Here is a 21,830-nt window from a genome sequence, read left to right as displayed (position 1 = left end):
AGAACTTTGTTTTTGATTTGTTAGAGGAACAATATGTAGAGCTGACAGCTAGCGTTTTAAAATAAAATTGCAGTCCAAATTCAAAACACTGAAGCCGTGACCCATCCGCTCCTCCACTGGCCACCAGCAGTAGTCAGAATCACTTCACTGGCTGTGTGTTTTAAATACTCACTGCCATGATAACCAGCTGCACACAGACTACAGAGAGATGTGCCGAGGCTTTTGAGGTCGGTAGAATCTAAAGTTATGTAATCTCCGTTGATCCAGTTCGTTAACTTGCCTCCATGAGTGCAGAAGGCTGTGTTTGTTTCATAATATGTGGCGACAGGGTGTTGAAATGGGCAGAGGATGGGATCACACCGACCAAAACAAAAACAGACTTTTCAGACCGGAAAGGAACTTTAAAAGGAGAACATACTGGCTGTAGCATTGTTGTCGGAGAAGCCAGTATTTTAATTTAGCATATTTCCTTAATCTCTGACGACATGTCATGGTCATTTTATGATTTGTTACAGTAAATATGTTACATACAGTATTGGTCCTTTTAACATTGGTGAGATTGGCCAACCTCATTACTTAAGGGGGCCCTGAGAGGGGCAGTTTAATTTACACTGTTGAAAACATATCTCCCTCCACTGACATACACATCATAAAGTGTGTGTCTGCTCGAGATCAGAATGGATGAGCCGACGCTTACCTCAGCCTCACTACAGTGGCAAATTGGACAATTAAGTAAGGATTCAAAAATGTAATTCATCATTTGGACGTGGCTCATGTGTGTTAAAACGGTTATATCAGGTGTTGGTTTTGCCATAAAGCCGTGTAAAGGTCACTGGAAAGAATGATAATCAGATTGTTGGCCATATGCTGTGTGTATTCCAATAATTGTTGTCAGCTGCACCACATTACCTTTATGGAGGCCATATGGGAACGTGTGTGTGTATGTGTGTGTGTGTTTGAAAAGCAAAGATTAAGACCTTTTTATCAGCTCAGTGTATCTGAAGTTGAAGCTGTGCAGTATAAGGTGTGGCCACTAAGTGTAAAGCTGGAATGTTTTGGCACGTAATTAAAATGGGAGTTGGGTGATCGCTCTATATTCTAGTCGACCTCGCTGCCGTGTTTCATAGTGACGGATCTTTATTCAGACAGAGCAGTTTTGTTTTCTGGTATCACTCTGATGGTTGATATATCTTGTTGATCACACATGGTTTATATTGCTTCAGAGTCAACGCTATAGGAAAACATTGTTGGCTAGGGATTGCTATCATTAGGATTTTATTGATACTAATCTTGTCAATTCGGTTCTTTGTCGATACTCTTATCGTTTCCTTTTCATTACTAAATAATTGCTTTTTAAATATATGATTTAAAAAAGGAATAAATTCAGAACAGGATTAGACTTTAATTATCTGTCATAATTGTTTCTAGAGCAGCATCAGTAATGTTTACCACATTAATGTCACTATATAAACTCACTGGAAACAAATATAGAATGTCAGTAAAATAACTAATATGCCTGAGTGAAGTTTAGAAAGAATGAGGAACACAGACAGTCAGTATCAGTCCTTCCTCATGTCCTGTGATGATGTGATGTGATTCACTGCTGCAGGAACCGCTGGTAGAGGAAGAACGGGCTGCTTAGTCTCAGCAAGCTGTTCAGTTTACAAGAATTTTAAGAAACGTGGCTAAACAGTTAGACTACATACAGACTGCTTTTGTTTTAGCTTATTTGTAACAATTCGCTATTAGCCGAGGTAGCGCGCCGTGCTTGTGTAAAACATAGTAGCGGTGAATGAGAGTGAGGACAGAGCAGATTGAAATATTGCTTTTATACATGTTTATGCTTGTTGTGTGTTGATAAAGTATTGGCTTTTTACTTGCAAAGGTTTTATTGCACAGTAACGAGCGTAGTTGTCGTGGTTATCTTCACTTCACTGTCTCTCCACCGCCGCCTCTCTGCTCTGCTGTTCGCTGGCTTCGCTCTGTGTGTAGCCACGTTAAGACCACGTTTAAAAGTAATGATAAAAGACCCCGATAACGTTAGAGTTTATCCATGCTCCCGTCTTTAATAATTTAGCACTGGTGCCCGTCTAATACCTGGTTTCGGTACCATTCCCTATTGTTGGCGTTATCATTTTCTATTTTAATTTCATAAATCATGATCAGAAATTAAGAGTCTGATCAGGGAATTAGCATTTCCTTGTTGCCAGCCGTGAAAGTGATGCTGGTTTTGTTTTCACCTTGTGAGTCTGTGTGTGAGTCATCATGGCAAAATGTTGTGTCGGCGATGCCTACTGTAGCGGGAACTATAGCGGTTTCGAGTTCTTTGCCAGGTGTTTATTTCTGTCTGTCTGTTGACATCTTTTGTCTCAGTGATAGCGTCACAACTGTGCAAGATGCAGTCAGGAAACTTTATAGGTGTGTAGCTGAGATCAAAATGAAGGATGAGTTTGAAGATGGGTGTGGTCCAAGCAAGGGCGCTGAAAGTAGGGCGGGAGGAGGTAGGAAGGGGGGAAGGGGCTGAAGGGGCTATTGCTATTTAATTTACGCCCCTCGCCTGATTTGGCGTCGCAGCTGGTGGGATCCCATTGCAAGATGGTCTCTAGTTTACTAATGTGTTTCATATGCTTTGTTTATGTGTTTTCATTGTAGATCTATACACACCTTCGATCCTACACAGTCCCCAATGAGCAGCGCTACATCATCCGCATCCTGTTTATCGTGCCAGTTTATTCCTTTGATTCTTGGCTCAGCCTGCTCTTTATCAGCAACGACCAGTACTACGTCTACTTTGGTTCTGTTCGAGACTGCTACGAAGGTAAGGTTCACACATGCACTCCCCTTTACATTATCTGCTTGATAACGTCCTCATATTTTACATCGCTGACCTGGAAAGGAAAGACAAGGAACTGCCCAAACTAGTTTTACACACGAGTCAGTCTTTGTTGTTAAGTAGGTAGACCTCATTATTAAAGGTGTTAGGTTTCTAGGAGGAGTCAACCTTTAATTAGTGTTTGCAAATGAAAAGAAAAACTTTTTTTTTTAAGGTAGGATAATTTAAATGTTTTGTAATGCAGTGATTTTCAATATTAAAATAAGATATAAACCCTGTTCTGTACATTGTAGTTTAATTGCCTTTGTACTTTGCAACTGTAATTGTGTATTTGTATTTGTATTTGTAAGTTTTAAGACCAAAGGTGAATCATATGCAAAATAGATTACAAGTTATTTGAGAACGGGAAAAGTAGGAAATACATTATTCAGGAGATTAGTTTCCAGTTTGCAGGCCAATTTAGTGGCTGATTGATAGTGCAGCGCATCAGAAAGCAGGGAGACTGGAATACCACCAGCGGCTACGGCTAAAACATAATGAACCTTCTCTTGACTGGACACCATCTGCATTAGCTTCATTTAATCCCTCCTTAAATAGCAACAAAGGATTAGGAGGGGATTTCCAAGACACAGAACCCTTGGAAGCTTCTTACTGTAAGGACTGAAACATTTATTGTTCCAAAATGTAGGACTAATTATTTTTTATCATGTGGACAGTTTTCTCCTCTGAAATGATTTGACCTTTTTTCAAATGAAGTTATACTTGAAGGTGATGAGAAATTATTCTACAGTTAAAATCAGGCCATGCATGGGTTTAAAGACGTAACTCTTCTCTTTCTGTTACAGCATTTGTCATTTACAATTTCCTGAGCCTGTCCTTTGAGTATCTGGGAGGAGAGAGTGCAATCATGTCAGAGATCCGAGGGAAGCCCGTACAGTGAGTGCTCTCATGCCAATTCATACATGTACATACTGGTTTTAAGATTTTAAGTTGACAGACGTATCATCTTCTCCTCAGCTCGACTGAGGCAAACTACGATATGGTTTTGTCTTCATTTTTATAATCACAAATGGTTGATAGGTGCATCTTTCCGCCCTTAAATTAGTTTGAGCAACGCAGTGAAAGAGCAGGCAATAAAACAACTGCGTTGTTAATCTGTGACACTTATCCTTTACCTCAGAGCTTTTGACCAGCTTTAGACAGGCTGTGTTTTATAGCTGACTCAGCCACAGGGCAGCAGCTCTTTGCCAGGTTCTTAAGAAAGTGGAGACACTAATGTTGAGCCCTGATAAATGGAGGCATTGCTCAACACCAGCCACTGGAGACGGGGAAGCATAAATCCTACATCTTGTTTTAGAAAAATTCCCTGCACTGCCTTGCTGTTACACGTCCTGTAGGATTTCCATAGACATCCGATATTGTGGATAATATTGTAGCGTGTTAAAGTTCAAGTGGAGCATGTTTTTAATCAGCAGCATGGCAGATTAATTAGATCACACAATTACCGTGCTCACAATCTGGTTGTGTTAGCATGTAAGAAACATGGTCACGGCATTTTAGTAGCACACCACTCCTATTCTAATTTATATTGTACGTCAATATTAGCTTCATATTAATATGTCATGTTCCCTTTAACAAACTAGATTAAGTGTAAACTGCTTAAATAATACACCTAAGAAGTACACAGGTTCTGGTGAATTAACAGAGAGAGCAAGAAATGCTTTTTCACTCTGCAGGCAAATCCAAATTTGTTTCTCAAATTAAATTTGACTGAATATCCCTGCTCTCATTTGCAAGTGATGACGATGCATTTGAGTATTTGGGCATCAGTAACTTATCTACAAAGAAGAAAAAGACAGGCAAATTAAAAGAATTAGATGTGTAGATATTAGGCAGGTAATGAAATATTGCACAGTCTTTGTACAGTCTGAAGGTTATGAGCATGAAAAGCACCTAAAGTGCTCTGAACAGCACCATATCTGATGCAGCTCCAGAGCCCCATGAATGTGAGCTGTTGTTTAGGGCATATTTGCCAACCTTGAGACTTCAAATATTGGGAGGATTTTGAAACCAAAGCCTGGGACCTGGTGGTTCACAGACTTTGTTTCCTACATTCTGATGACTTTTTATGAATGAAAATAACAAAATAATAAGCCCCTTTTCCTTTAAAGATGTGAATTCTTCTTTCCAAGACATGCGAAATGTGCTTGAGTATAGCTGTTTTGTTGTCCGGGTGGAATAAGTAGACCTTTAGTGTCGTAGGGCTTATACACGCTGTAACAGAAACAGATAATGAAAAGGAAAAATTGTCATAAATTGTGAGAAATATGGGAGGAAACTGGGAGAAGGCAATGAAAAACAGGAGTCCCCCGGGAAAATAGGGAAGGTTGGCAAGAATGAGGCTGAGTTTAGACCTAATCTTCATCTCTGCTTCCTCCAGGCTCAGTCCTTCAGCAGTTAGTCCGTCTCACCAATTTATTTATTCCATCTGCCTCCCCGCCCCCTAAACTGCCTCGTAAACACAACACCACTGTCTTAGAGTAATAAAACATTGAACAAAACACAGTTACAAAAATATAATTACATATGCTGAAACCAGAGACCAGTCCAGTTTGTCGTTGATGCTGTTGCTATGGCCTCGACCCATTCAGTTAATCTGCCAAAGACACCATGAGACCAAGAAGCCTTTAAATCCACTGTTCTCACAGGACACCTTTACCTACTGTACATGTTACGTGTATGTGCTATGGAATGGTATGTAAAATAACAGCAATATTTATGTTTAATGCATTAATGCTCCGAATACTAGAAGTACCAGAAGATTATTGTATATGCAACTGAATACAATATGGTGTAAGCAGCTCGTCTTTCAGTTTACATGATTTTTGTACAGCTCTAAATAACTCCCGATTGGGATTTTGTCATGTAGGTAGCGTTGCATGAACAATATAGTTTACATTTTAAAATTTTTTTGACAATTGTCAGTGCCAATTTTCTATATATATATTTATTTTTGATAATATTAATATTTTTAACCAGCAACCAACAGTTATTTTCATTATCGATTGATCTGCTGATTATTTTCTTTAAAAAATTTTTTTTTTTTAAAATTACTCAAATGGTTAATTGATTATAAAAATAGTCAATTGACTAATCAATTAACCAAAAATGACATTATTAGCTCCTGCGTCAACAAAAACTGAACATTTAAGCAATCTAGTGTTTATTATTATTATCTCTGAGATAATGCTCATTTATGACATCAAGCTCAAGGATGACTCGTGGTTGCAGTGACGCACATCTTCTCCGAACACCGTTTATTGCCTGTTTGATACTGCTATTTATTGACTGCTGATTCCTCACTCGCTACACGTAACCGCTGCTGAGTCGCTACTCTGCGGCGAGAGACACAGTTATTCTGCACGTTTTTATTGTGCATAAACCTCACGTTTACACGCGTGTTGTCAAAAAAAATAGACTTGAAGCCTAAATAAACGCTACAAGTTGCGGTTACATCCAGACATAGCTGAGACGAGCGCCTGCACAGAGCCGGTGCAGACATCATGAGAGTGTATCTGTAGTGTGAGACGTGCGAGTGAAAAACGCACCTGATACACTTGAAGTCTAGATGTGAGGTTAGCCTATTGTGGGTCATATTCATTCAAACATTACAGCAGACACACCGGCGGAGATCTGCACTCTACTGTGCACCTTTCTAGTTGTAAAGCCGTTGTATTACATAGTACACGTTTTCTATTTTACATCACATCACTCGATACATACTTAAACTTGCTTCTGGTATCTGATGCTAAATATATAATGTCTCAGTGCTGACACGACTTAATAGCTCTTCATTTCCTGCTGTCTTCACAGGTCAAGTTGTCTGTATGGTACCTGCTGCCTCGGTGGAACTAGCTACTCCATCGGCTTCTTAAGATTCTGCAAACAGGTGAGTTTCAATCATCCCCTTATCTCCGCTCTAGAGATGCTCCTTTGACCACTGAAGTAAATTTACACACATTGAAAATAAGAATAAATCAAATAGTTTTAAAAAAACTGAAGATACTGCAATGTAAATTACCATTCTGCCCAGATCTCCAGACTGCTTGAAAATGACAGCTGTTATAATTGGCTGTGTGCTTTTCAGAGGATAACATCCACTGGTTTAAAAAAAAAAGGAAACAAAAGCAATTGAGGCCAGGTGAGAGCTGCTTGATAATAAACACAGAGAGATGATATGAGCTGTCAGCGCAGCGCTCCCTCCCAGTGTCTTGGGATGCTGCGCAAGCTCCCAGACTAACACTGATGAAAATGTCTTCAAAACAAAATATATGGGGAAATGAACTTTCTTTTTTTCTTATAAGCGGCAAATGACAAACACTGTGCCTTCACAGGAAGTTTTTTTAAACGGAAAAACATGCAAGTTCTCTCTGGTGGCATATCTGAAAGGAATCTTAGTTAAAGGATATTTCATAATTTTTAAAAGAGCATTGTAGCATTGTACTATATGACTTTTCTAGGGAGTTTGTTGGGTGTCAGTGCAGTGAAAGTGTTGGCCTTGAGCAAGGGCTCAGCACTGAATTATTCTGCTTTTAAAATAGGTCAACCTCATTAACATTCATCAGCAGAAAATTTCAGAAATCAATATATTGAACACTTCAGATTATTAAATGCTGTCTTGCAGGTCAACTCCCACGAAGCGAGTGACTAACTGGGTTCAAAGTAATGCTAAACTGCCGTTGGACATATTAATTGATTATTATAACTGGAAAGCACTCAATTATATTGATCTCATAGTGTTGTCACTTTGAGAACAAACAGTGTGTTCGTCTTTGAGAGAAAACTTCAAGGTGAAATATCTGCAAAAGCTCATCAAAGTCAAGTACTAGCAGATAGGACTCTAAAGATCTAAAAGGCCTTGATCCATTTTTGGGGCGTTGGGTGGGAGTAAAAACATTGAAATTCTTTGCACATCTTGGGAAGCTTCAGTGTTTGATTAGAAGAGGAGTTAACAAATGAATCACTGATATGGAAAAGCAGCCTCGAGTAATGGTGGTTCTTAGAGATAAGGTTGGAGGATAAGCTGCTCTCGCATCCCAAACAGTTTTTTGACATTTCAGTTTAAAGGGATTGTTTGTGTGATTTGAAGTGGGGTTGTATGAGGTATTTATCCATAGTTAGTGTATTACCTACAGTAGATGATGGTTGGCACGCCCCCAGTTTGGAGAAACAGACAGAAGTTACTGCACGGGAGCAAAGTAATGTACTGCCGTGGACGGGGGTAGCATCAAAACGTATTTTAGACACCTGAAAGAAAGGCCCACCTAAAAAAAATCAATATCCGTTTAAGTGTACGCTATATTTAGAATATTTTCTCCGCGTTATCTTGCCGTCAGATAGCCCTTTTCGAAGGGGAACTGAACTGAAAGTGAAACTTATCTTTGCTCTCTTCAAAGCCAGCAGACTCTATTTGTAACAGCAGTATAGATAATAGTGGTGCAACGGTTCAACAAGCTAAGGGTTTGGTTTGTATTGTGGTTTTTGGGTTTCGGTTCGGTTAGTTTTTGCACATTAGGGAGAAGAAAACATAACCATTTCTAATGTGTTTGAACTCCAAAATATATAAATTGATTGATTGATAGTAATGAATGATATTTCTATATTATATGAAGCCAAAACACTGATTTTATACATGAAATAAGGCAGGTTACTTAATGGTCAGGTAGGCCTATGTTCAAATAATTGCCTTTTCTATGTCTCTGGCAACTCATCAGATAATTAGCAGGCCTGTAGTTAATCATAGTGCTATGGTTCAACAAGCCCACGTTTCGGGTTTTGTAAAGGTCATTAAACGGTTCGTTTTTTTACGGCTAGGTTTTGCATCCCTAATAGATAAGTTTAAGTTCTCCGTCTGAAAATATTTTAAATATTGCGTACACTTAATCTGATATTGATTTTTTAAAGTGAGCCTTTCTTTTAGGTGGCTAAAATATGTACATTACTTTGCTTTCGTACTGGTACTCCCATCTGTTTTTCCAAACTGGGGGCGTACCGACCGTCATTTACTGTAAGTAATACACTGACTTTGGAAAAGTACCTCATACAACCCCACTTCAAATCACCCAAATTATCCCTTAAGTCCTTTATCATACTGTAGGACACTTTTTATTTTCCTGAAACTTGGCAAAAGTGGAATCCTGCACTCGAGGGGCAGCTGTTGCAATATTGAGCATTGGAGAAATAGTGCAAAACATTGTGCATTGCGACTGCCTCCGTGCTACACCTGGCTTCACACTAGCACAAGACCCTGAATACATTTGGATTTTCTACATTCTTTCACTACCAAATGTTATCATTTAGAAGAACAGTTTTTATTTGGTTTTGTTTTCTGTAGTATAGGGAAGAACAACAGCAAGAATACACAAGCAGTTGATGTAAAAAAATTAGAATAATGTTTTGTTGTCGGGCAGAGGTTTTATCAGAAAAGCCTCTGAGAGCTGAAGAAATTAAAGATACAAGAGTGGACAGCAGCACAGAGGCTGGGAGAAGAGTTTGAGGCAACATGACAATAAAAACAATGGCCTTGTGGTCCGATACATTTGTTAATTAAACTGTTATCAATTAAGAAGGATCAGCTTTGAGCGTCTGTATTGTAATACACAAAGTAGAGGGGTGTTGCTGTTTAATAGGACTCAGGAGAAGATTAATAAGCAGTTCTGTCGATAGTTCCCACCAGTGAACTATTACAGTGAACTACAACAGAAAGGAAATGCTTCCGGTCATTTCAAGCCGTGAATACTCCGAGATATTATTTAGTATCGTAAAAGCAAACGACGGCAGGTTTCTAACGGCAAAAAATGGGAAAAGTCAAATGTGGTAAATATAACAGATGTGCACGTTCTCCTAAATTCACATAAGCCTTTGATGCACCAGTTTGCAAAAGAGCTGTTATTCAAGCCGCTAACAAGTATGTCGAATTAACATATCCTCTTATCTTACATTTGTATCATCTGACACACACATGTATTTATTAAAGTGTATTATTAAGTCTGCATAGAGTCTGTATGCCGTTACCAACTAAAATTAATTTGAAGCAGAAACCGTGCTTGACTTTCAATCCACTAGTATTATTAACATGCATTGTGTTTGGAATATCAAGCATGTCAGGAAGTATCATGCTAAATGATTTTCTTTGAAGCTTCTAGTACTGACAGTCTTTGCTGTCTTTATGCCTGTTCTGGTGCCAGCTTGTCACTAAATATTCTCAAAGCGAATCAGTAATCTAAATGATTATTGATGTCATTTTGTCGAGCCCACCACCGACTCTGGCCGTTGTAAAAAGCCTCCCTCTGGCTAATCAAGTTGAACACTCCTGGTCTGTTTCTTTCAAGTGTCACAGCGGTGATGGGAGTTTAGAGCCGTCTCTGTCAAATTGGTTGGTTCAGGCTTCAATTGGACACAGAGGACACCTGTCCTCCAGTCTCATATTGCATGCAGGTCTACATCCCCCTGCATCTTCCAGCCATTCCCCATCCACATCAGCATGAAGACATCAGTATTTGATGGTCTGCTCTATAGAAATGAAGGAAAGACAACTAACAGAGGAGGCATTTAATGTATTTTATTGCCTTTTTAATTAAGGTAATAAAAGGTTTAATGTGTGTAACATTTAGGGGGATAAGTATGTTTTCTTCAGTGTATAATCACCTGAAAATAAGAGTGTTTTCTCTACCTTAGAATGAGCCGTTTATATCTACATAGGGAGCGGGTCCTCTTCATGGAGTCAGCCGCCATGTTTCTACAGTAGCCCAGAATGGACAAACAAAACACTGGCTCTAGAGAGGGCCATTCGCGTTTTCGCATCGGCCACTGTAGTTCTCCTACACGCTTGGCACACGAGAGAAATTCCAGTTGGTCACAATCTGCAACCTCACTGCTAGATGCCACCAAATTTTAAACAGTGTAATTATAATAAGTAGTAGTAGTAATAGCAATAATAATAATTGTATTTAATCTTTATTTAATCAGGCAGTCTCATTGTGATTGAGATCTCCGAGAACAAGAAACATTCACAAGAACACAATTAGCAAATCAGAAACGACACAACTACACAATAAACAAGGTATTAAAAACAAGAATCATAATAAACCTCAGTTAATAAAGCTTTAAAATCTCCCAGGCGAATGTAGGACTCTAGTTTGAGGGCAGTTTGCAGGTCATTCCATTTAAAAGGTGCTTAGTACCTGAAACCAGTTCTGCTAACAGTGCGTACATGAGGGATATCTAAGGTTAAGTAGTTTCTGGATTGTGTAATGTAGTTACTAGATTTAAATGAGAGAATGAGAGGGTCGTTCTGTAAAGGTCAAAGGTTGTCGTATCCTGTACAGATTGTAAAGCCCCCCCGAGGCAAATTTGTGATTTTTGGCCATACAAATAAAATTGACTTGACTTGACTAGAAGAGATGTGAGGTCATTTGGACCTTCAACAGTAGGGCTTTGTAAATTAATAACATGAGATGGCTGTTTTCTTCTTGACTATAAGGAGCTCCATCCAACCGTGTGATACAGAGAACAATGACGAGTCTGATATTTGTCATTTGTGATAAAGTGTAATGCACTATGATACACAGGGTTTAACAGCTGAAGTGTTGATGGGGCAGCATGACAATACATAATATCTCCATTAGTCAAAGACAGACGTGAAGGTTGACTGCACAGTAGTTTAATGGTTGGAAGAAGACGGACAAGAAGTTCAGTTTTAATGGCAGGATAGTCAGGGTCACTGGTGGAGGTGGAGAACACCCTGTACTTGGTGTTTTCTGAATTTAAAACTACTCTGTGATTAAGCACCTCTAAAGCTTGGCTCAGTGGGGAAAGCAAGTCACAGCGTTGGCGGTTCAATCCCCGGCTCCTGCTGTCCGCATGTCAAAGTGTCCTTGCGCGAGACACTGAACCACAAATTGCTCCCTGGGCGCTTTACAGCAGCTCACTGATCCTAATGCTCAGGGAGGGTTAAATGCAGGTTGAATTGCATTATGTTGTGCTATGTATGATTGTATATGACGATAAAGATAACGTTTTTTTAACATGTTTTATCTTGTTTGTTTAACCTGTACTAAAAACCGAAGCTTAAAAACATTAATTTGCTGTTTTATGAGGGGATATTAATGCCAGACTTTTTCTTGGCCAAGAAACAGACCAACCCACAACGCTCACACGCCCATAAAACGGCAAATACACTTTGTTTTTTTTGCATGGATTAAACATACAAGATATACGTTTTTTTAATTAGTGAGCTTTACTTGTTGTCAGTGAGCAGTTACAGATGTTTTTCAGGTATGTACAAACAGATTCTGACGTCCTTCTTCCTTTCTTCAACCTCCTCCTCCCTCACGGTGTCCTTGCTTGTTTGGGTGTCTCATTCTGAATTGTAATGTGTTCTCCAGGCGACTCTCCAGTTCTGCGTTGTCAAACCCATCATGGCCGTCATCACCATCATCCTGCAGGCCTTTGGCAAATATCACGATGGAGATTTTAAGTGAGCAGCACCTCTCTTTTTCCATTTCATTCTTTATGTATCTTACGCATTCCATGTCGTTGCCAGCAGCCTAGTTTTGCTGTTTATGTGCACATGGAAAATAATTTTTCAAATGGGAGATAATTATATCACCTCCTCACAGTTGGCCCGATGAAGATGTTTAGAATTAAAAGGGTTCATTTCAGGCTGAAAGTGCTGGGTTCAAACTTTTCTGTGAGACTGTGCAGGTACTTTACTGCATGTTGTCCCAGTTGTGTCATCATCCAAGCTATAATCACATCCTTTTGGGTGTTGTTGGTATTGCAAAGAATAATTTAAGGGTATTTGATGTATGAACTAAAGGAATTATATTTCTTCATAAGTTTTCCCCAGATGCAGTAAGTGTCCTGAAATGAAGACACTTCATTCTTATTGTATGTTGCACAGTGTTATAAGGGGAGATGCATTGTTTCATTTCATACTTTTTTACTTTGAATGTGATACAAAGAGGGAGGTAAATTGCAGACTGACAAACTTAATTTTAGTGTATTTCCAGTCGTGCCAGATAAGGGTCTCCAAAGAATATGGAGAGGGTAATGTATCAATAAATGTGTCTTTAGCGTGTAATCAAAAGCTATAAAATCTGCAGCCCATAAACTCTGCCTGACTTATTTTCAGGTGCTCTTCTCCGCCTCTCAGCTCAGTGTCTTATTCTGAAGATTCAGCTGTGACAACACTTGTTTCTAAACTCCTCTGAAGAAGCACAGAGTTCAACAAGGGCTTGAGACCGACGTTTCTAATCAGCTTTATATCATTACCCTCTTACTGTCGAGCTTAAAGATAGACATGATTAAATGATTCCTGCTTATTTCTCCATATACTTCAACAGCAAAATTAGCAAGCAGGAGTCTTTTTTCATGTCTTTCTTTAAGCTCTGTAGCAAGACCATGATGATTCACTGATTGTTTACTTATACGCTTTCAGCCAACCGTGCACTCTATACTGGATGGGAGTAATTAATGCAGTCACAGCTGAAGCGTCAGAGAGGCTCTCTAGAATGCAAAGAGGGTCTGACAGTGAAATATGGACAGGTTTATCAAATGCATCCTGAAATAAGGACGACGTGTACAAACAGGCTTTAATAACTGCTTCAAATAAGAGGCTGTATTTCCAGCTATTCTCGCAATATGGCTGAAAATGACAACAAATATAAGCGGTCTTTTTCATTCAGCCCAAATTAATAAATGGATTCAAAACATGAATAAATTGTCGCCCGTCAAAAAAACGTGTTCAGACCTGGCATTAACATGCCAACATCTTGGGTGATTCGATCACAAGTAGACAGCTGTAAGAACATCTGTTCACACCTGGCATTAGAATGCGTCTCGAGTGACCACTTGTGATCAGTAGTTGAATGTGACTTAGTACATTTTACTCAAGTACTGTACTTAAGTACAATTTTGAGGTACTTATTCTTTACTTGAGTATTTTATGTAACTTTATACTTCTACTCCACTACATGTCAGAGGCAAATATTTTACTTTTTACTCTACTACACTTATTTGACAGTATTAGTTACTTTGCAGATTCCAGTTCTTAATACAAATTATAAACCAACTAATAAATTATGATTAGGGTTGTCAAAGTTAACACAATGATAATGCGTTAACGCAAATTTGATTTAACGCCACTAATTTCTTTAACGCATCTTGCGATTTTTAGGTTAAAGCGGGCTCCATCTTAATTGATTTTCATTATTAAATATATACATACATTTGCATAAAGCAGCATATTTATCCACTCCCATGTTGATAAGAGTATTAAATACTTGACAAGTCTCCCTTTTAAGGTGATTCATTTGCGATTAATCACGATTAACTATTTTAATTGATTTACCAGCTGCAACATTAAAGTGATGAACACATAACTGCATCAATGAACACAATCCAATAATATAATATACATTATTCTGCATAATGAGTACTTTCACTTTTGGTACTTTAAGTATATTTTGATGCTAATACTTTTGTAATTTTACTTAAGTAACGCAGAAGAGTAACTGAGTATTTTTACACTGTGGTATTGCTACGGATCAGAGTACTTCTTCCACCACTGCTTGTGATCGTATCTCACTTCTCCGCCTTATATGCAAATAAACACATATGTAGTAAACTCATGGCTAATACAGCAGACGTTGCAACATAAGAGTACATTTGTCAGTAGTGATATCCTACATATTTGTGAATTTGGGTATATGAACCTAAAAATATAAGGTTATTGTCTAACGGCAGTCCCTGGGGATCTCTGTGCCGCTGACATCGTCGTGCAGCGCACAGAGCTTCAGATTCGGGGATGAGATCAGGAGGGCAGGCGGGTGTCAGACCTGTGCAGAGCACCAGAACAAAAACACCAACACATCACAGAGAGTATTATAATAACATCCAAAACACAAGATTCACTCTCAGTGGTTTCTGTGACATGAGAAATATAACAACAGCAGGCAGCAATGCACTTCCCCTGTCTAATCTGATAGACTGTAGCCTGGATACATAGCCTGTAGATAAGATATATTTTAATATGTTGCTATTACCTACAAAGATAATACAGTTGCTCTGACAGGGTACAAAAACTATGCATTACTGCGTAAACTAGCGTTTACTTGTGGAGCGCTTATCTGCCTGTTGTTTCACATGAGGAGCACAGAGACCCTGCGGATCCAAGAGGGTCATGAGTATGCGGTCCTTAATGTGGCCCAGGACACATTCACATACACACTGCTAAAAGAACGTGGCCATATGCGGCCCAGACCATCTCCGAATGTGGTCCGAGCGATCGGGTCTCAATCTCCACTTGTGATCGGATCACCCGCATGTTGATGCCAGGTCTGAACATGGCCTCAGACCACATTCAGAAGTGGAGGTCCGCAGGGTTTCACTGCACTCCTCATGTTGATAGACAGGCAGACACCAGTGCTTGTCTGCCCCACGGCATGGAAACAGCTTCTGTGATCTACTGTATCCTGTCAGTACAACTGTATTTTATTAAAATATATCTTATCTATAGGCTACATAATCTACAGACTATCAGACTAGGCCTGCTTGCTCGCTCTCCTCCCTCGGGGACCGCCGGTTGACAATAACCTTATATTTTGATGTTAATAAAATGTACCCAAATTCCCGAATATTTAGGATATTACTACTGACATTTATGTAATATTACGCCACAACATCTGCTGTATAAGCCATGTGTTAAATACGTATTTATTTGCATATAGAATGGGAAATCCGATTACAAGTGGTCACTGTAGATGCGTGTGGAGACGTAATTTTAATGCCAGGTGTGAACAGACGTACTTAAAGCTGTCCACTTGTGATCGGATCACCCAGGACCCATGTTAATGCCAGGTCTGAACAGGGCTTTAGGGAAGTCGCTGTACGCAGGCTTGTCATATGATCACAAATGGAAAAATGTCATGGTTGTAAATTTACCAAAGTTTTAATTATGGGGCTTTTCCTACTCTGTTTCTGTGCAGCATAAATGGAGGATACCTATACATCACAATCATCTACAACTTCTCAGTCAGCCTGTCTCTCTACGCTCTCTTCCTCTTCTTCTTCGCAACAAGTGACCTGCTCAGGCCGTATGAACCAGTGCTAAAATTCCTCACCATCAAATCTGTCATCTTCTTATCCTTCTGGCAAGGTAAGGTCACCCATCTGCGTCTTCTGTATCGGTACATGAGAGTATAAATAGCTGATGAAAATGTTGCTGCTTTGTAGGAATGGTCCTTGCCATCCTGGAGCGCTGCGGCGTCATACCCAACGCACTCTTCATCGAAGGACAAGAGGTTGGCGCCGGCACCGTGTCAGCAGGCTGGCAGAACTTCATCATCTGCATCGAAATGTTCTTTGCTGCTATTGCCCTCCGATACGCCTTCACCTGCACCGTCTACCAGGAAAAAAAGAATGAAGTGCCAGGTGAGCGCCGTAGTCTGTCTCATTACCTTTTGCCCTCCCTTTGAAAATATCTTGACATGATCTGAGGCTAATTGCCCTTCTCTCCCCCCCGACAGAATAAGGACTCACACAGGCTTGAAAGTGTTAGCAACAGTAATTGCATTTCTTTGTGCCTTTTGCAGCCATTTAGTCCAGTCAGACTGACTTTTAAACAGGCTTGGGGAGTAACAGATTACATGAAACGGTGTTACGTAATTACTGTAATTCATTACAGAAAAGTAGACGTCATCAGATAACCGATACATTTAGTAAAATGGGGATTATTATCAGAATTACAATTTTAAAATAAAGAATGAGATACTATACAGATGCGCACACATTACACTTCAGGACACGAGGCTGCACCCCGCAGAAGCAATGCTGTCTGTGTGGACACCACACACGTGCGAGCCGCATCAGATCAGCGAGAGAGCAGTCAGGTAGAGGTAGGCGTTGTGGCCCACGTTACTGAAAAAAATGCTTTTCACTGGGTGGAAATTTCACCAGTATATTGTACATAAAGATGAAAAGGGGAACAATATGACAGTATAGTGCAAGTTCTCACAAAGCTGGATGGTTTGAACACTTTACAGTTCATGAGTGAACTGCTTCAACTTTCTCATCAAACCTCATACATGACAAACTGGGAAATATGCATGAAGGTTAATTTAATTTAATGTGTATGGGTAGCCTACTGCTGCTGCTCCAAGTTCAAATCTGGGAACATTATGTGCCGAATGATTGGACTCCTTGCATAATGACAACATTTTCACAGCTTGCATAACTGTACTGTACTGGGATGTCTACATATTTAAAACTTTCTACTTGAAATAATGTAGTGCTGTCGTGATCAGTGTGTCGGTCAGGTTGGAAGTTGGCGGGGGCTTTCATCGGCCTCAGGGCACACATTGTTACTCATTGCTTAGAGGACAGTTGCCAGTGAAACAATGTAGAGGAAGATGAAGAGGGATTCAAAGCCACAGTACAGTATCCAGCAGAGAGGGAGCGGCACCTCTTTGACGTCAGCGCTGCTTGCAAGTAAAAGACAAATGGAAGCCATGGGAAAAGCCTTCCGTAGCGATATCAATCATTTTGCCATTTATTTCAGTCCTATAGGAAACCCTGTGTTCCCTTGAGCTGCTTAACATGCAGAAGTACGGGAGGTGATGATGAAAACGGAAACATTTCTGCATCAGCTTGATATGACCTTTTTTCTTTTTTTTTAATCAAGATGAAATCAAAGAAAGCAATGGGATAAAATTATTGGTTTTCATCCTCACCCATTCTTCCTGCCCATATGGAAAGAAATCCATTATTCATCTTGCTGTCCAGTTAAACCCTGTGAGTCATTAATGTCTTTAAGAGGCTGCAGCGGGCTAGATACAGGCATCATATGAAACTAAACAATCTAAGGAATCCATTGGTACCAACTATATCATGTTAGAAATACATAACGCTCCAAATTTAGGCTACATTTTGGCTATGACAAACTGGCATGGCCATTTTCAGAGAGATCCCTTGACCTCTGACCTCAAGATATGTGAATGAAAATGGGTTTTATGCAGTGGGCAACTCCAGGGTCTGAGAAGTGAAGCCAATGTGGAAGTGATTCCACATTGGCACAAAATCACAAATCACAGCATGGCTTTTTCTCTGGTGTTCCTCAAGGTCTTGGTGTCTTAATGTGGTATTTTGGAGGGATTATTGATCATTTTTATCAATTCTCAAGTGGTAAAAAAGGTTATATTTAGCACCAAATCTGTATAACAAAGGGTATCAACCCAAAAATAGCTGCAACAACTTATGAGACACAAGTGAGCATGTGAATGACCATCGTATACTTCTACCATAATGTTCTAAACCCTTATACACTTTCACAATTGATTTTTTGTGTCGTTTTTTATGTTTTGTGGTATTGCTTCAGTCATCCTGTCCCCTTTCCGGCACTAACATTAACACTGTAGCTCTGCTGGTGCACATTGTCCCTCAGGTGTTGATGTGTGTGATTGCAGAGATTGCCACACCTCTGGTTCCCTTTTCCTCTGTGGAGCAGGCAGGCGGTAAGGAGAAACTCAGCAGACCGTGCATAACTGCCCTGTTCCCCCCCACCCATCCCACCGTACCTTGCCCTTCTCTTTGCCACCTCTATAAGCCGATCCAGACAGCACTGCCAGTGACCCTGAAGCAGAAGGCTGTGGATGTCTGCCCGCTCTTTTTTTTGCCTTGAAGACCCTTTTAGTTCTGGGGTAAATTCAACCTCGCTCACAGCTGGGTGCTAAGGGACCATCAGTGAGTGGCTGTGACTGAGTTGTGTTCAGTCCATTTACAGACTGCAGCCTGTGAAAAAGCCATGGTGAAAGAAATAAATCATGCCTATTTAGTGATTTCTTTTTTAAACTGATTGTCAAACATTACTGCTTTAATGTCACATAGTGGATAGTTTATGGTACCAATTAAACAAGAAGGCAATTAATCGATAGACAAAATTAATTTGACACGTCATTAAGTCATTTATCAAGCAAAAATTAAAAACCTTTTGTTCTGGCTTCTGGAATATGCCATCACTCCCTGACAGAAGAGATATTGTATCTCAATGGGACCTCTCTAAAATAAAGGATAATTAGAACAAATATGAGGTTTTTCTGTGTATATGATGCAATATGAGGATGTCACCTTGGGCTTTGGGAACTTGTGATGGGCATATTTCACTTTTTTTGACAATGAAGTTATAGTTTCACCAGTCGTGAAACCAGTGTCTGATGTTAGGAAATAACAGCTTTTTCAATAACTTTTTGGTCCTCAAGAAATCATATTAGATTCTTTACACAAATGGCAACTTTTTTTTACATGGGTTTTTTAATTTCCTATTTATATTCTCAGATTGATCCCCTTGGTTCAGGGATTTAAAGGAATAGTTACACGTTTTGGGAAATACACTAATTCGCTTTCTTGCTTAAGGTCAAATTAGTTGATAAGTAGGCTGCCACATTCACGTCTCTCCAAAAAATATGTTGCTGGATCTAGCAGCCAGTAAGCTTTAGCATAAAGATTGGAAACGGGGGGAGACGGCTAGCATGGCTCTGTTTTTAAAGGTAACAAAATTCACATACATAAAGGAGCGGTTGCTTCAAAAACGCCTTGGCAAAGCTAGCCAGGCGAAACAGCTGATGCACCTGTGGAGCAGGGCTGTGTGCTTGCAACTGGTCGATCAAATGTGATAAACGGAAAGATGTGATCTCTCTCTTTCGCTCTGTCGCTCTCTCAAGACCGTAGCCTACGTGAAACTATCACGGCATGAGATATGAATTCCACCTTCCCCTCTCACATACTCCATAGCCAAAGTTTGACATTGACGATTGGTGAGACTCCGTGCCTAGCGTTGAAAAGTTTTGAATATTTGAACTTTTATGCACATCTAAAAACCGCTAGAAAAATGTGACGTGCTGTGGAAGAGATGAATGCACTGCAGGCACGCCATACCGGACGACGAGTTTCTAGTAGCTATTTCTTTACCAGGAGCAGTTGCCATGCAACCAGAGGAGACTCCAGGAAGTTATACTTTCAAACTTTTTCTTTTAAAGGCTGTAACATTGCAGTCACGTATATGATTGTCTAACTGTTCATCTCCTTGTTCCTATGTTCCTACAGATAACCTCCCTACAATGCACAGCATCTCCAGCGGTCTGAAGGAGACCATGAATCCGGGAGACATGGTTCAGGATGCCATCCACAACTTCTCCCCAGCCTATCAGCAGTACACCATGCAGTCCACACAGGAGGTGGTCCAGCCCAGCGCAAATGGGAAAGTGGCCACGGGCAACAAGAGCTCCCGCAAGTCTGACAAGATCATGCTGATCACCTCTGATGATGAGTTATAGGCGTTCTTCCAGCAAGATGTTTGTGCCCTTGCCACCCCCGTCTCTGACCCCCCTGGGGAAATGGCTGTGTCGCATATCGCACAGAGCTGGATTGAATCCAGGTGTTTAATTTTCATTATCCCAGTATTTAAGATGGACTGCTCGCCTCTGTCCGGTTTTAATGAATAATTTAAGCACCAAGAGGAGGATGGAATTAATAGTAGTTTTTAAAATTGATAGCCAATGACCAGAGAAGTGACCCGTCCTCATCTCAGCAGTAATATTGCCGTGTCACCTTCACTGTATCGGAGACATCTGGAGCTGTGAATTTTCTTCAAATCAAGCTGCTGGATGTTCAGCGGCGTCCCTGATCCTGATTCTGTTTCGTTCATTGTGTCGGTGCTCGCTCTCTGGCCGTCTGATGTGCGTTCCCTCTGATTCATGTCAGTTTCAAAGAGGAGATGATTAATATGTGACTCCAGGAGGAGAAGAAGGGAAGCCAGCGATGGCAGGGAATGACACTTTATGGACCATCTCTCGCATCCGCTCGTTTGAAGTATTTGCTGAGCATTCCTCTGCATGGTTTCCTGACAAATGGAAAGATTTGTTCAGAGACACTTTAGTTTTGGAGCAGGCACTTCAAACTGCAGACTATAGCACTTCACAATCCTTTGTATCTACCATAGCATGGACAAATTGGATAAACCTGTCTCCTACGAAGTGGGAGTTGTATTCTTCTCATTAATTTTCCCAGCATGCTAAAGAGTTTAATTCTGTGCAACTAGACAGCCTTCAACAGACGCTCGCAATTAGTTGTTTTGCAGCTTCTGCATTATTGTAAATGTGTTTATGTTGGACGTGTTCACATCACCATTCACGTTATAATTCCATGTTGCAGAGATTATGAAATATGTCCAGAATTTGATTGGTGTAATTTATGGTGTTTAAATATGTTCTATTTGTTGTTTGGATTTTGAATTGGGAATATTTTAATGTATTTTAATGTGTTTAGTTCAGGCGTAGTCGGACCAAACCAAATTCTGTGTGGAGGGAAAAGAGAAACATAAACAAAACTGTGTGCTTTGAGAGACTTTGTAGTTTCCTCTAGAGCTGCAACAATTAATCGATTAGTTTTCAACTATTAAATTAATCGGCAACTATTTTGATAATCGATTAATTGGTTTGAGTAAAACATCAACTCAAAATTCTCTGATTTCAGCTTCTTAAATGTGAATATTTTGTGTTTTCTTTACTCCTCTATGGCATTAAACTGAATATCTTTGAGTTGTGGACAAAACAAGACATTTGAGGACGTCATCTTGGGGTTTGGGAAACACTGATTGACATTTGTCACCATTTTCTGACATTTTATAGACCAAACAACTAATCGATTAATTGAGAAAATAATCAACAGATTAATCGACTTGCAGCCCTAGTTTCTTCTCCCACTTTGTTTTTTTCTCTAGAAATGTTATCATCTGTGTTAATTTCACATGGGAGACATGTAGCCTTCTAAGTACATTAGGTATTGAAGACCAATTTTGTATATCAAGTCATAGGTTGTTTTAATTTTCATATCCTCTTGTGCCAATTGTAGCTGTCTTTCTGGGAAAGCAGAAATTAATTTA

The 21,830-nt window shown here is 39.8% G+C and overlaps 1 protein-coding gene across 1 annotated transcript in view; it reads left to right on the top strand.

Annotated features, from left to right (window-relative positions):
• Positions 1 to 21,389, top strand: part of tmem184a (transmembrane protein 184a) — a 29,111-nt gene extending 7,722 nt beyond the window's left edge. The window contains exons 3-9 of the mRNA XM_037792027.1: positions 2,653 to 2,818; positions 3,679 to 3,769; positions 6,707 to 6,782; positions 12,280 to 12,371; positions 15,883 to 16,052; positions 16,130 to 16,327; positions 19,994 to 21,389. Of these exons, the coding sequence (XP_037647955.1) occupies positions 2,653 to 2,818; positions 3,679 to 3,769; positions 6,707 to 6,782; positions 12,280 to 12,371; positions 15,883 to 16,052; positions 16,130 to 16,327; positions 19,994 to 20,223 (1,023 nt within the window). The 3' untranslated portion in view covers positions 20,224 to 21,389. The remainder of the gene's footprint in view (positions 1 to 2,652; positions 2,819 to 3,678; positions 3,770 to 6,706; positions 6,783 to 12,279; positions 12,372 to 15,882; positions 16,053 to 16,129; positions 16,328 to 19,993) is intronic.
• The last annotated feature ends 441 nt before the right edge of the window (positions 21,390 to 21,830 follow it).

The sequence above is a fragment of the Sebastes umbrosus genome, chromosome 14, assembly GCF_015220745.1.
Source record: "Sebastes umbrosus isolate fSebUmb1 chromosome 14, fSebUmb1.pri, whole genome shotgun sequence".
NCBI classification, from domain to species: Eukaryota; Metazoa; Chordata; class Actinopteri; order Perciformes; family Sebastidae; genus Sebastes; species Sebastes umbrosus.
Note: the sequence above shows the minus strand (reverse complement) of the source record. Positions and strands in the feature narration are given on the sequence as shown.